The 13,488-nt window shown below is 45.0% G+C and overlaps 1 protein-coding gene across 1 annotated transcript; it reads right to left on the bottom strand.

The window, feature by feature from the left end:
* Positions 1 to 41: 41 nt before the first annotated feature.
* Positions 42 to 13,405, bottom strand: HARS1 (histidyl-tRNA synthetase 1). The gene is made up of 13 exons (XM_059698588.1): positions 13,237 to 13,405; positions 12,874 to 12,963; positions 8,010 to 8,129; positions 5,612 to 5,707; positions 5,041 to 5,166; positions 4,295 to 4,402; positions 4,059 to 4,157; positions 3,727 to 3,820; positions 3,359 to 3,486; positions 3,039 to 3,281; positions 1,086 to 1,202; positions 753 to 899; positions 42 to 422 (listed from the first exon to the last, which is right to left on the bottom strand). Exons 1-13 carry the CDS (start codon positions 13,324 to 13,326, stop codon positions 351 to 353), a joined length of 1,530 nt encoding a protein of 509 aa, XP_059554571.1. The 5' UTR covers positions 13,327 to 13,405; the 3' UTR covers positions 42 to 350.
* Positions 13,406 to 13,488: the final 83 nt, after the last annotated feature.

The following is a 13,488-nucleotide window of genomic DNA, read 5'->3' on the forward strand; positions in this document are numbered from 1 at the left end:
ACAGGGCAGGCAGGGGCTAGGCTACAGCGACACAGACGGGCTGCAGTGGTTGAGATATTTTATTGCACCTTTTGTGACCGGGTTGTGGGGAGCAGTGCCTCCTCCTGGTGGAGGGCCCTGCAGAGGGGCCATCTCAGGCGCGGTCCTTGTAGCCTAGGGGCTTCCTATGGAAAATGGCACATAAAATTACCTGTGATTATCAATAAAATAAAAATAAAAATAAAAAGTCTCTGTTTTGACTACTCTTCCGGTTTCCCACTGGAAGTGTGCGAAGAGGCTGAAGTATATATGCAGAGTTTGTCTTAGCCTTAAATAGTGCCCGTCCACTTTCCTCTGAGAGTTTGCTCAATTCAGCAGATGCAAAGGGGCGGGCTTGTTCTCCTTTTGATTTCCTTCACAAGGTCTTCTCTTCGGACATCCACCTGGCCAGGATGGGGGAAGAAAGTGGTATGAGCAGCTTCCACTCCACTGCTCCCTGAGTGCCCACTCCTCCCCCTGGTCATCAGGTTTGGCTCAGCTGAGAGCAGGAACCCAGAACATTCAGGGTGGACAGTGCTTCTTAGGGAAGCCAGAGACAGGGTGTTTGTGGGCATGGAGTCTTACCCTACCAGGATCCTAATAACAGGCCCTTACATCCTTTACAAGTGTGTACTTGTAAGAACACCAGGCTTTTGCTCGGGACTTGAATGGGCATTGGCCTGCTGAAATGGCATACATTCCCTGTCCCTCAGCCTTCCTGCCCACCTACTTACCTCTTCTCTGCTGGCCACTGAACGGAGCTTGATGACCCCATCCTTGAGCTCCTGCTCACCGATGATGGCCACCAGTGGGATGCCTGCCTCCTCACAGTACTGCAGCTGGTTCAGTAACTTTGGGTTTTTCTTGTAAAGCAGCTCAGCCTGCAGGGGACCCGGGCAGAAGATGAAGGCTGACTTCTGCATTCCTCAGGATCAACCTCCTGGGGCCCAACCTGTCACCTAGCTCGGAGTTCCGCCCCAAGAAATCGCAGGATAGCAGGGTGAGCTTGTGTTTAGTCTGAGCCCAGCATTCCCGTTTGCTGCCACCCGGGGGCTTGCCTCCTGTACCTTGATCCCAGCATCCCACAGCTCTGAGACGAGCTTCAGTCTCTCCTCCAGCAGCTTCTTCTGTGCGGATGCCACAAGCACCTGTGTCTCTGTAGTCCGTACTTTCTCCTCCAATGCCTGGGGAAGGTGCAGATAAAAGTCAGAGAGCTGGGCTACCCTTCATAACACCGTCAAAGAGCAAAGAGAGCAGGCCCTTGTCAGGATCCTGAGACCAAGCCCAACTCAGCCAGCTCCATCAGGGCAGGGGCCCAGTCTTCTCATCCAGCAACTGGGCATAAGGTAGCTCTTAGATGATATAAGAAGTAAATTGGCCCTAACCGGTTTGGCTCAGTGGATAGAGCGTTGGCCTGTGGACTGAAGGGTCCCAGGTTCAATTCTGGTCAAGGGCATGTACCTTGGTTGCGGGCACATTTCCAGTAGGGGGTGTACAGGAGGCAGCTGGTTGATGTTTCTCTCTCATCGATGTTTCTAACTCTCTATCCCTCTCCCTTCCTCTCTGTAAAAAATCAATAAAATATATTAAAAAACAAACAAAAAAGAAGTAAATTGACTGGGCCCAGCCAGTGTGGCTCAGTGGTTGAGTGCTGACCTATGAACCAGGGGATCACAGTTCAATTCCCAGTCAGGGCACGTGCCTGGGTTTCGAGCAGGAGGCAGCCAATCAATGATTTTCTCTCTGATATTTCTATCTCTCCCTCCCTCTCCCTTTCTTTCTGACATAAATAAAAATATATTAAAGAAAAAAAATAAACTGACTAGCTTGTACATCTGACGTGCCAGAATAAATTACCTAGGGTGAGGGCAAAGGTAGCTTATTTATAGAAACTTCTAGCTTACTTCCATCTACCTTAAGGGCCCACAAGAACAGTAACACAGAAGTGATACTGTGAGCCCATCAGGCAATCCAATCAGCCCTAGCAGTTCTAGTTCCCACTTACTATCTGCCAGTTGAGAGGGTACAGCTCATCGGGTACAACCCAAGGTGTGTGCGGGCAGGGGAAGGGAGGATGCCGCTGCCGCCCCTTGTCTTTTTCTGGAAAACTATTTGCACAGTTCCTACAACGTAAGATGCCTGTTGGAGCAGTGACCTTAATTGGGAAACATGGGTGGTTTCCACCTAGAGAAAAGGATGGAGCAGTGGGAAGGTTACTGCCAGAGCTTTCTCCAGGGGATGAAATGCAACCAGCCAGTTAAGAGCAGCAGCAACGAAGGTGCACTTAAGGCCACGAGGGGTTTCCCTGGTGGTACTCCCGGTGCTAGAGTCAGGACAGCCATCTTAGGATCTCAGGGCCTCAGACACACGCTCCCCCCTCAGAGACTATCACAGCATGGTTAGGAGCAAGACTTTACAGTTAGACTGCCTGGATTCAAATGAACTCTGTCACTTAAGAGATTCATGACTTTGGGGTATTTAATTGAAAATCTTTAGTTCTCTAAAGATAGTAAAAGTAGCTACTTTCAGAAGGCTGTTGTAAAAATTTTACCAGCCTAGATTCCTGACAGCTCTGAGGGAAGAAGGGACCCAGAACAAGATATTTTGTGAAAAAAGAATGATCAGCCGAAACCGGTTTGGCTCAGTGGATGGAGCGTCAGCCTGCGGACTGGAGGGTCCCGGGTTCGATTCCGGTCAGGGGCATGTGCCTGGGTTGCTGGCATATCCCCAGTGGGAGATGTGCAGGAGGCAGCTGACCGATGTTTCTTTCATCATCGATGTTTCTGACTCTCTATCTCTCTCCCTTCCTCTCTGTGAAAAATCAATGAAATATATTAAAAAAAAAAAAAAGAATGATCAGAAATCCATAAAGCTGTCCTATAATGGGGGGGAGTCTGTGTAGTAGTGTCCATCTTTTCTCCATTTCTCTGCAAAGATGCTCCTTGCCCAAAGTGACCCCCCCGGGGGATCCAAGAAGATAGCCCAGTGGCCACTGCCTGCCCAGATTGTCTTCTACTCACCTCTAGCCTCTGCTCCACGATGGAAAAGATCCGCTCCACACCAATGCTGAGCCCCACACATGGCACCTTGCGCCCTTTGGGGTCAAACATGCCCACCAGCCCATCATAGCGGCCTCCAGCAGCCACACTGCCCACACCCAGGGGCTCTTCCCCTGCCTGGGCTGCGGTCTGTAGTAGCACCGCCTCATAGATCACTCCAGTATAGTAGTCCAGCCCGCGAGCAAGGCTCAGGTCGAAGGAGATCTGTGGGGACAAGAACATGTCAGTAACAGATGAGGATCAAGAGCACAGCGAGGGCTCCCATCCCCAACCTGACTCACCTTGTCAGCAATGCCAAACAGGGTCAAGTACTCAAACAGCAGCTTCAGGTCTCCCAGGCCCTCCAAGGCCTGCTTGTTTTGAGACAGTTTAGGATCCTGGAGCAGCTGTTCCACCAGGGATACCCCACCTGGGGAGACAGATTTGCAAGAATGACTGATCAGAAGAAAAAAGTAGGGGCTGTATCTTTTTGCCTGGGTTGTACATGTATGTGTGCTCCCCCACTCCCCGCCCACTTCCCACTTCTCTGTCTCTCTCCCATTCTGTCTGTCTCTCTCCCCTACATATATACACACACGGAGAGAAGAGTTTCAGCTTTAGGATTTAGGGCAGTGGGATGGCTGATGGGGAGGCAGGGTTCATTCCTCACCATGCTGCTGGACATAGTCCCCAATGCGGTCAGCCACCTCGGGTGCGAGGCCCTTCTCTCCCACCATCTCGTTCTTTACTTCCTCCCAGGGCACCTGGGCAGACAGAGAGCAGTCAGGGACCCTTGGGCACCTTCCCCACAGAACAAGTATGGGCCCTCCTCAGGGGCAGTCTTGGAGCAGAAGCTGCCCTTCAACCTACATCCTAAGGCTAATTTTTCCCTGGTGGGCACAGAGGCAGCCCCCGCCCCCACCCCCCACCCCCCCCTTGTTTTCCATTTGTCAAGGCAGGGTGGGATCTGGGAATAAAGGAGCCAGATGTTTGGGTCATTACCTTGTCCAGCTTGTCCACTGACGAGCAGATGGTACGGAACTTGCTATCAGGAACCCCACAGATCGCAAACATCCCATCTAGGATGCGCCGATCATTCACCTGCAGGGACCCAAAGCATCTCTTTACATGACCCTCCATAGCTTTGGTCCCTTAGGCTACTGGTCCCTCTGCACAAAGACCTTCTCCTGTGAGAAGCCAGGCCCAACTTTGCCCTCCCAGCCTTGTTCAGCTCTGACCTTGACCAGGAAGTCACCTATCTGAAGTGAATTCAGGATCTCACACATGATCTTCAGGCACTCTGCATCAGGGATCATGGGGTCAAATTGGCCAGCAATGTCGAAATCCTGCAGGGAGAGAGGCAGAGGTCCTCGGGGGTTTTTCAGAGGGGATCCTTGGGAGCTCTGCTCTTGCTCTCTCTGAAAGGCCAGTTTGCATAGACCACTTTTTTTTCATTCTCTATCATTAGCCCAGAGGAAAACCCCAGCATTCTTGGGTCTCTCACTACTACTGGTTTCCTTTCCATCTATTGGACTAGTATTCATCATCTCATTCATCTACTTTTGCTATTTCCTCCTACCACTGGAGGGGAACTATACAGCCTTAGTCCTAGTTATTTTCTCTATTTATTCAGAAGCTCTGCCCACCAGTCTGGATTATTTCATACCTCAAATCCAATTTTCTCATCCTTTACTCTGATCCTATCACTGTGGTTTAATATGAAGAGCACTGGACCAAGAGTTCTAGTGCTGACTTTGCCTTTCTTATCCCTATGATCTCTTCATTCTGCTGAGAATCAAATTTACCCATATATAAAATGGGGAGAATTCTCTCCTGTTCTCCCTCCCCTTTGTGAAATCTATAGGAAAATACCAAAGAAACCTAAGGGTTAGCATTATCTGGGGCACCCTGTTTGCTCAGGACACCATGAGTGCTCAGCAGATTCCACTGGCTTGAGGGAGGGCCAAGTTAGCCACATACTCACACACTGGTAGAATTCCCGATATCGGCCACGGGTCATGGCTGGGTTATCCCGCCGATATACTTTTGCTATGTGGTAGCGTTTAATGTTGGTCAGTTTATTCATTGCCAAATATCGAGCAAAAGGAACCTGATAATAAGAGTTAAGGAGAAAGCCCCTCCTAGCACAGACTGGAAGTTGATTATCATCACCAACAGAAGCAAGGGTCTAGCCCCTCCCTGCGCAGGTAAAGCCAACACCCGTAAGATTAATAGCATTTCTGAACATTTAAGAACTTTGTCCACTGGACAGGGAAGGGGAGAGGTATTCTGGAACCAAGGCATTGCCGGTAGAGTTAAAACTGGGCCCTGACATAAAGCTGAGGTCTCACTCAGATTTCAGAAAACTTCTAAGGCTATGCTCTGTTTAGCCAAAGTCCTGCTCCTGGTTTAGAGAAATGATTCCCCTGATTGCCAAAGGCGTCATATTTGATCCCACTCATGTCTGGCTGTCCCCAAACCTGAGCTAGAAATAGCCCCAGCCCAGTGAAGGCCAATCAACCCTAAGTGTCAAGAGCCCACAGGTAGAAAGATACAGTGAGGTCATAGCGAAGGGACAGCAGCTCCCCACCCTGGTCTTTCAGGTCATAGATAAGCTTAGAGTCTTCCCCATACTTTCCAGTCAGTGTTTCCTGAAGAAAACATAAAGAAATGTGGTCACAATGATAAGTACAATTTAAAAGAAGTTTTGAAAACGAAAATTCACTTGTCTATATTTCCTCTGCCCTCTATCCCAATGGCTTATGTATTTAATTTGGTTATAATCAAAAGGAGCCCTAGCCAGTTTGGTTCAGTGGATAGAGTTCAGGGGTCCTCAAACTACGGCCCGCAGGCCACATGCAAATACAAATATTGTATTTGTTCCCGTTTTGTTTTTTTACTTCAAAATAAGATATGTGCAGTGTGCATAGGAATTTGTTCATAGTGTTTTTTTTAAACTATAGTCCGGCCCTCCAACGGTCTGAGGGACAGTGAACTGGCCCCCTGTTTAAAAAGTCTGAGGACCCCTGGATAGAGCGTCAGCCTGCAGACTGAAGGGTCCCGGGTTCGATTCCGGGTCAAGGGCACGTACCTTGATTGCAGGGTACCTGATCCAGGCTCGTGCAGGAGGCAACCAATTGATGTGTTTCTCTCACATCGATATTTCTCTCTGTCTTTCCCACTCTCTCTAAAAATCAATGGAAAAATATCCTTGGGTGAGGATTAAGAAGAAAAGGAAACACCGATTTTGTCTTCTGCTTATCACTATTTCCATTTTGTGACAGCTGAAATTTTATTTTTAAAAGCTGCATAATATTTCGGTGAGAAGCAGCTCTGTATTCCTTCCTAGGATTACACTATTAGGTGGTTATTATTCCAATTCTTTAATAAGTTCTATAACATTTAAATAAATATATTTGGGAACACATATTTTTTTCTGAGGGTAAACTAGGGGTGGGTTATTAGATCAACAATCATTAATGTTTTTATGACACCTGAGATTTCAACAATGTCAAAAGCAGTCCTTGCCCTGTAATCTGTTCAATAACTTATTTCACCTTCTAGTTGCCAAAGTTTAAAAAGCTTGAAAAGTCCGTGTTGTAGAAGCAGAAAAACTCGCACATTGGTTGGTCTTATAGGCTGAACTGTGTCCTCCACAACATTCATATTTTAAAGTCCTATCCCCTAGTAACCTCAGAATGTGACTGTATTTGGAGATAGGATCTTTAAAGAGGTAATTACGCTAAAATGAAGTCATTAGGGTGGGCCCTAATTCAATATAACTGGTGTCCTTACAAAAAGAGGAAATGCGGACACAGAGGGAAGATGCTGTGAGAATACAGGGAAAAGACACCATCCACAAGCCATGGAGAGTCCGGGAACAGATCCTCCTCTCACGGCTTCAGAAGGAAACAACATCTCATACTTTTAGCTCCAGACAATAAATTTATGTTTTTTAAGCCACCCAGAGTATGATACTTTGTTATGGCAACCCTAGAAAATGAATATAGTTGGTAAAAATATAAATGAGTACAATCGTTCTGCTCAGCATTCCATTTCTACAAATTTAGCCTGCAGATAAATGCCCACCACACATGTCTGTTCTTGAATAAGACAAAGGCAGTCCATGTCCTCATGGGTCTTCTATTTAAGTGAGAAAAAACCAACAATACACTAATGCAAGAAAACAGATAATTTCAGATAGTGATACCTGCTCTAAAGAAAACCAAACAGGTTGCTGTGATAGATAAGGGCTACTTTAGGCAGGGTAGTTGCAGAGAATTACTGGACGAATGGCATTTTAAGCTGCAATCTGAAGAGAAAAATCTGCAAATTTTTAATTTAACACATCAATATCTCAGTATTTTTTAAAAATTGATTTGATATATATATATTTGTTTTTCCAGTTATTTATGCATTCATTGATTGATTCTTTTATGTGCCTGCAACCTTGGTGTATCAGAATGATGCTCTAATCAACTGAGCTACCTGGTCAGGGCTTGCCATCTCTAATTTTTAAAAAATATTTATATATATATTTATATTTTATTGATTTCAGAGAGGAAGGGAGAGGGAAAGAGAGATAGAAACATCAATGATGAGAGAATCATTGGCTGCCTCCTGCATGCCCCCTATTGTGGACAGAGCTCGCAAACCCAGCATGTGCCCTTGACTGGAATCAAACCAGGGACCCTTCAGTCCACAGGCCGACACTCTATCCACTGAGCCAAACCAGCTAGGGCTAGAAGGGTTCTCTTTTGAAAGCCGCTGGCCAAAACCAGGTAAATAAAAAGCAGGACCTCTTCCTCTAAGCCAGCCCCATCCCCTTTCTCACTGGAGAAAATACTGGTCTTTGTCCACAACAGGAGAGAGACCTTTGGGCCTCACTCTTGTAATCCTCTTGTTGTTCACATACCCATTCTCCCACCATGCAGTTTCTTACTCTTCTCTCACCTTTAGTTCAAACACGGGTGTATCAATTACTTCTGCACCATGGCGTTTGAAGCAGCTGATGATTATATCAAACACCTTCTCCCGAACTGCCATCTGCCGGGGATTGTAGTCCCTTGTGCCCTTGGCGTCAAAATCAGCCGAAGAACCAGGATGGGATTTAAAAAACACACAAACAAAAACAATAAGATCTATAAATATAAAAGCATGACCTCAGCAATGACAAATGCAAATTTCGATTTTCCTACAGGCCACCGAGTTGTAAAACAAGTACAACGATTCCCTATTAATCACCACACCTATTTGCTATCACCCTTCCAAGTTCCATTTCCTTTTAAGCTTGGTTCTATTTCCTAGGATTCTTAGGACTCTATTCTCTGAGTTTTCTTAAAAACTCTTTTTCTGGGATAACACATTTCCTGCCTCGTAGGAAGCACCTACCTGCTGACAGGCACATGGCCAACGCAAACTGGCTTAACTAGCTGAACTCCCAATTTTACAAGTGACATCCTTTCCCAACATAACTTAAAACAATCCTAATGAATATTGTTTGTTCTCTAATTTGTTCATTTAAAAAAAAAACGTTTTTATGTCAGGGCCCAGTTTTAACTCTACCGGCAATGCCTTGGTTCCAGAATACCTCTCCCCTTCCCTGTCCAGTGGACAAAGTTCTTAACTGACCAGTAGCATTTCCTTTATCTCCAAGCGAGGCCAGAAAATTATCTGCCCAGAGACCCCACGCGGGGGCCCTTTTTCTGCTCCCTGACCCATGTACCCAGGCCCTAAAAAAAATGTTTTTATTGATTTCAGAGAGAAGAAGGGAGGAGAGAGAGGTAAAAACACCGATGAGAGAAAATCATTGATCAATTGATCGGCTGCCTCCTGCACACCCCCTCCTCCTCCTCTCCACTCTCTACAAAAATCAATGGAAAAAATATCCTTGGGTGAGGATTAAAAAAAAAAGGCAAATTTTATGTTATGTATATTTTACTAGAATTTTAAAAATATCTATTACTTTGAATGGATCTTTTATCCATGCATGATTTTATGACATCACACATTGGTTATTGGAAAATATTGGTTCATTGATACCGGTTATACAGATCTTCCAAATATTGGTACACTCACTTCCTTATATAATATCAGAAAAACAGATTTGTTAATATTACCATAGATCTTAGCAGGAAAGTCTTTTTTTTAAAAAAGTATGCTTTATTGATTTTTTTACAGAGAGGAAGGGAGAGGGATAGAGTTAGAAACATCGAAGCGTCGATCAGCTGCTTCCTGCACACCCCCTAATGTGCCTGCAACCAAGGTACATGCCCCTGACTGGAATCGAACCTGGGACCCCTCAGTCCACAGGCCGATGCTCTATCCAGTGAGCCAAACCGGTTAGGGCAGCAGGAAGGTCTTTAAGTACTGGGAAGCTGTCAAGCTCAAGGCAGAAAATAGAACTTTTCTAAAATCCTAACTTTCACCTGATCACTTAAATTTTATCACTGGCAACAAATATTGTGAAATGTTTTCCTTGAAGTGACAAGGCTCACTTGGTTCATTTTTCTGAAAATGTCTCCTAAATACCCTCTATCTTTAAAGTAATAGTTTATGTTTCAGTTTTTCTTTCAAATAAAAATGGTGTCCTGTGAAAAAAGTAGCTAGTTCAGCTTACAACTCACCTAATGGCACAAGTGTTTTTTGTTTTGGAATGCGGTAGAAGTGCTTTATGTGGACTTCCCATTTCATCACAGAATATTTTAAAACGTACTCAAGCCCTGTGTTTCAGTGGTTAGAGCACCGGCCCACACACCGAAAGGCCATGGGTTCAATTCCCAGTCAAGGGCACGTACCTAGATTGCAGGTTGGATCTCCAGCTCCAGTTGGAGTGTGTGCAGGAGGCAACTAATCGATGTGTCTCTCTCACACTGCTGTTTTTTTTCTTTCTCTCTGTCCCACCCACACCGCCATTCCACTCTCTAAAAATCAATGGGAAAATATTCTCAAGGAGGATTAACAAAACAAAAAAAGTGTACTCATGGGCTGAGATTCAACAGAATTAATAATTTTTACTGTTTTGTCAAGGATGTTAAGTGAAACTGATTTTTTTTTTTACTATGAGAGTATTAAAGTAAAAACAAAATGACTATCAGTACAATTTAGTGCCAGTATTTTGATTTGTGCTAAGATACCATGAGCAGTTCTACTCACCAGTGCTTTTGCACTTTCATTGCAAATGAAGTAAAAAATGGCAAATAACATTATGAAAATAATTTTGACCAGAAAGAGCCCTTGCAAAAGTACTGTCCCCATGATACTGAGTTTTCTGTTATTAATATGAATCACATGTCAAGAAATGTATTTCAATAAATTAAACTGGATATTAACTCTCCAGTATAATTTCATTTTCTTTTAACATTGTATTATGGAAAACTTCAAACTAAATTATAGAGAATAGACCACCATGTATCTATTACCCAGTTTCAACTACCATCAACATCTGTTATTCTTTTTTTTTTTTTAAATATATTTCTTTATTGATTTCAGAGAGAAAGGGAGAAGGAGGGAGAGAGAGAAACATCAATGATGAGAGAGAATCATTGATCGGCTGCCTCCTGCACACCCCCCACTGGGGACCGAGCACACAACCCAGGCATGTGCCCTTGGCCGGAATCGAACCTGGGACCCTTCAGTCCGCAGACCAATACTCTATCCACTGAACCAAGCTGGCTAGGGCAACATCTGTTATTCTTATTTCATCTAAGCCCCAACATTTTTTTCCCCTCTGGGATATTTTAAAGTAAATCCCCTGACATCAATCTTATCATTTCACCCACAAATATTTCAGTATGATTCTCTAACACATAAAGAATAAAAAAAAACTGCCCTGGCCAGTGTGGCTCAGTTAGTTGAGCATTGTCCCTTGCACCAAAAGGACACTCACTGGTTGATCCTCAGTTAGGCCTGGGTTTCTGGCTGGATACCCAATCGAGGGCAGACGATTAATGTTTCTCTCTCTCTCTCTCTCTCTCTCTCTCTCTCTCTTCCTCTCCTTTCCTCTGTCTAAAAAATCAATTAAAAAAAAATCCCAAACATTACAATACCTTCAATACACCCAAAATATCTAACACCAACCCTTTAATATTATCTTAATGCCCAATCCCTGTTTAATTTTCCCTGACTGCCTCAGTATCTTTTTATGGTTGGCTTGTTTGAATCAGATTTTAAATGAAATCTATGCATTGTATTTGGTTGAAATGGCTCATGTCTATTTAATCTACAACAGTTTCCTTTTTAAAAAAAATACATTTTTATTGATTTTTAGAGAGAGAGGAAGGGAGAGGGATAGAGAGAGAGAAACATCGGTGACAAAGAAGCATCATCAATCCTACTGGGGACTGAGTAGCAACGCGGGCATGTTTCCTGACCGGGAACTGAACCAGCAACCTCTTGGCTCCTGGGCCCACACCCAGCCGCTGGGCCACACCAGCTGGGCGCCTTCCCTTTTTAAAAATACGTCATTTATTTTCGAGGAAACTGAGTCCTTTCGTCCTAAGGAATTGTTCACATTCTAGATTTAGTTACCAATATACTCAATGTGTCATTTAACATATTCGACCATCTCCCATATTTCCTGTAAACGGGTAGTTAGGTCTAAAGACCTGATTAGATTCAGGTTCAATTTTTCTTGGCAAGAAAACTTCATAGGTGGTGCTGTGTACTTCGTATTGCATCACGTAAGGAAGATGTCTCACTGCCCTACTTTTAGTGACGTTAGGATTAATCATTGCGTTTAAGTGAGGCCAGTTTGATCTTTCATAAATTCCCCATTTATCTTTTCACCTAAGAGTTTGAATGACTATTGATGACCACTGCCTTGAGATTTTACATTGTCTCCTTAACCTTTGAAATGAGGAATAGCTCAATGAATTTAGGAATGCAAAGAATTAACCTTAAAAGGGGACACCTCAACATAAGGAAGACAGATCATCTCCCCTCTCCTTTGGAGTTCAATTTCACATATATTCATTGAAGACCTATTTAGTTCCACGTGACCTTGTCTTAGCCTCTCATTGTAGATAAACTATGTGAATAACTAAAAGTCAGCAATAAATGCAACAACAGAGATAAATGTAAAGTGCAAGGGAACCCAGATGAAGGGGTAAATAGTTCTCTTTATAGAAGTTAAAGAAAGTGGCATCTGAACTGAAATCCTGGAAGCTGAGCTAGGGACCTCCAACCTCATTCTACTCTCTTCTAGTTTGGGTCTAGTCATACAGGTCTCTTCCAGTCTTGGAAACTACCAAGGTTCCTTCTTGCTTCAGGGTTTCCATACGCTCCCTGGGCCTATTTTCCTCATACTCTTCCCTTGGGTATCTCCCACTCATCTGTTAGGTCAGTTAGGATTTCACTTCAGTGAAGCTTTCCCAGTCTCCCCAGTTCTCCCATATTTTTCTTAGAGCATCCTTATTATTTATGTCGTTTATCACAATGTGTAATGACATTCCCATGTGTGGGATTATCTGCACTAACTCTGTTTCCTTTACTAGAATGTAAGCTCCATAAGGGCAAGCTATATTGTTCACCATGCTATACCCATTGGTGTGTACAGCGCTTGGCACGTAGTTAACACTCAAGTATTTACTGAATGAAAGAAGGAGTAGCAGTAACAGACAGACTCCCCTTAGCTCCTGGCTGGCTTAGTTTCTGGCATCACTTTGCCATCCCAGGATGACTCAGGTAGAGTCCAATCCAGCCTGGCACCAGCATTTCAGATAATTCTCAGTGACCTGGTTCGGGGAATCGGGCATATACGTCCTTGTGAGTGTAATTAGGGACCCTCTCATAGGCTCCCTAAAGGAATGACACTTACCTTGGGGGTTTTGAGCACAAACTTGTGTTTCCCTTCATCAGGGCCCAGCTGTGCCTTCAGTTTCAGTAGTTTTGCCACTTCCTCCTCGATCTGTGGAGAAAAAGTAGGCGCTGGGCTGTCAGAGCCGCAGCTCACCTCCCCGCTCAACCATTCATTCAATACCCTCCATCAGGATCTGAAACAGATCTCTCCCCCGGCCTAGCTTTGCTTCTCTCGAGTCCTGCCCGGCTACCTCACCACCTAGTTCGTCCTCCTCCCTACCAGCTGGAACCCTTCTCCCTCACCCCCCAGTCCTCTACCGACCACCCCGCTCTACCTCCTCCCCGGCCTTGCTTTGGCCCCTCCCCTGCCCCCGGGTCGCACCTGCTCAGCTCGGGCCTTCTGCTGTTTCAGTTCCCGCACATGCTCTCCCTGAAGTCGCACTAGTTCCTCCAGCGCCGCACGTTCGGCCATCCTGGCTGCAAGCTGGAGAGAACTGATGTCTAGGCGGGGTGGCAGCGGGCTCCGCTTCAGCTCGGAGGACTTCCGGCTATCGAGTCGCTGGCCCCCAAGCCTAGAGAGCCTCCGCCGAGCGCAACACCACTTCCGACTCCTACCGGAAATGCCGAGGCTGAG

The sequence above is a fragment of the Myotis daubentonii genome, chromosome 5, assembly GCF_963259705.1.
Source record: "Myotis daubentonii chromosome 5, mMyoDau2.1, whole genome shotgun sequence".
Taxonomy (NCBI): domain Eukaryota; kingdom Metazoa; phylum Chordata; class Mammalia; order Chiroptera; family Vespertilionidae; genus Myotis; species Myotis daubentonii.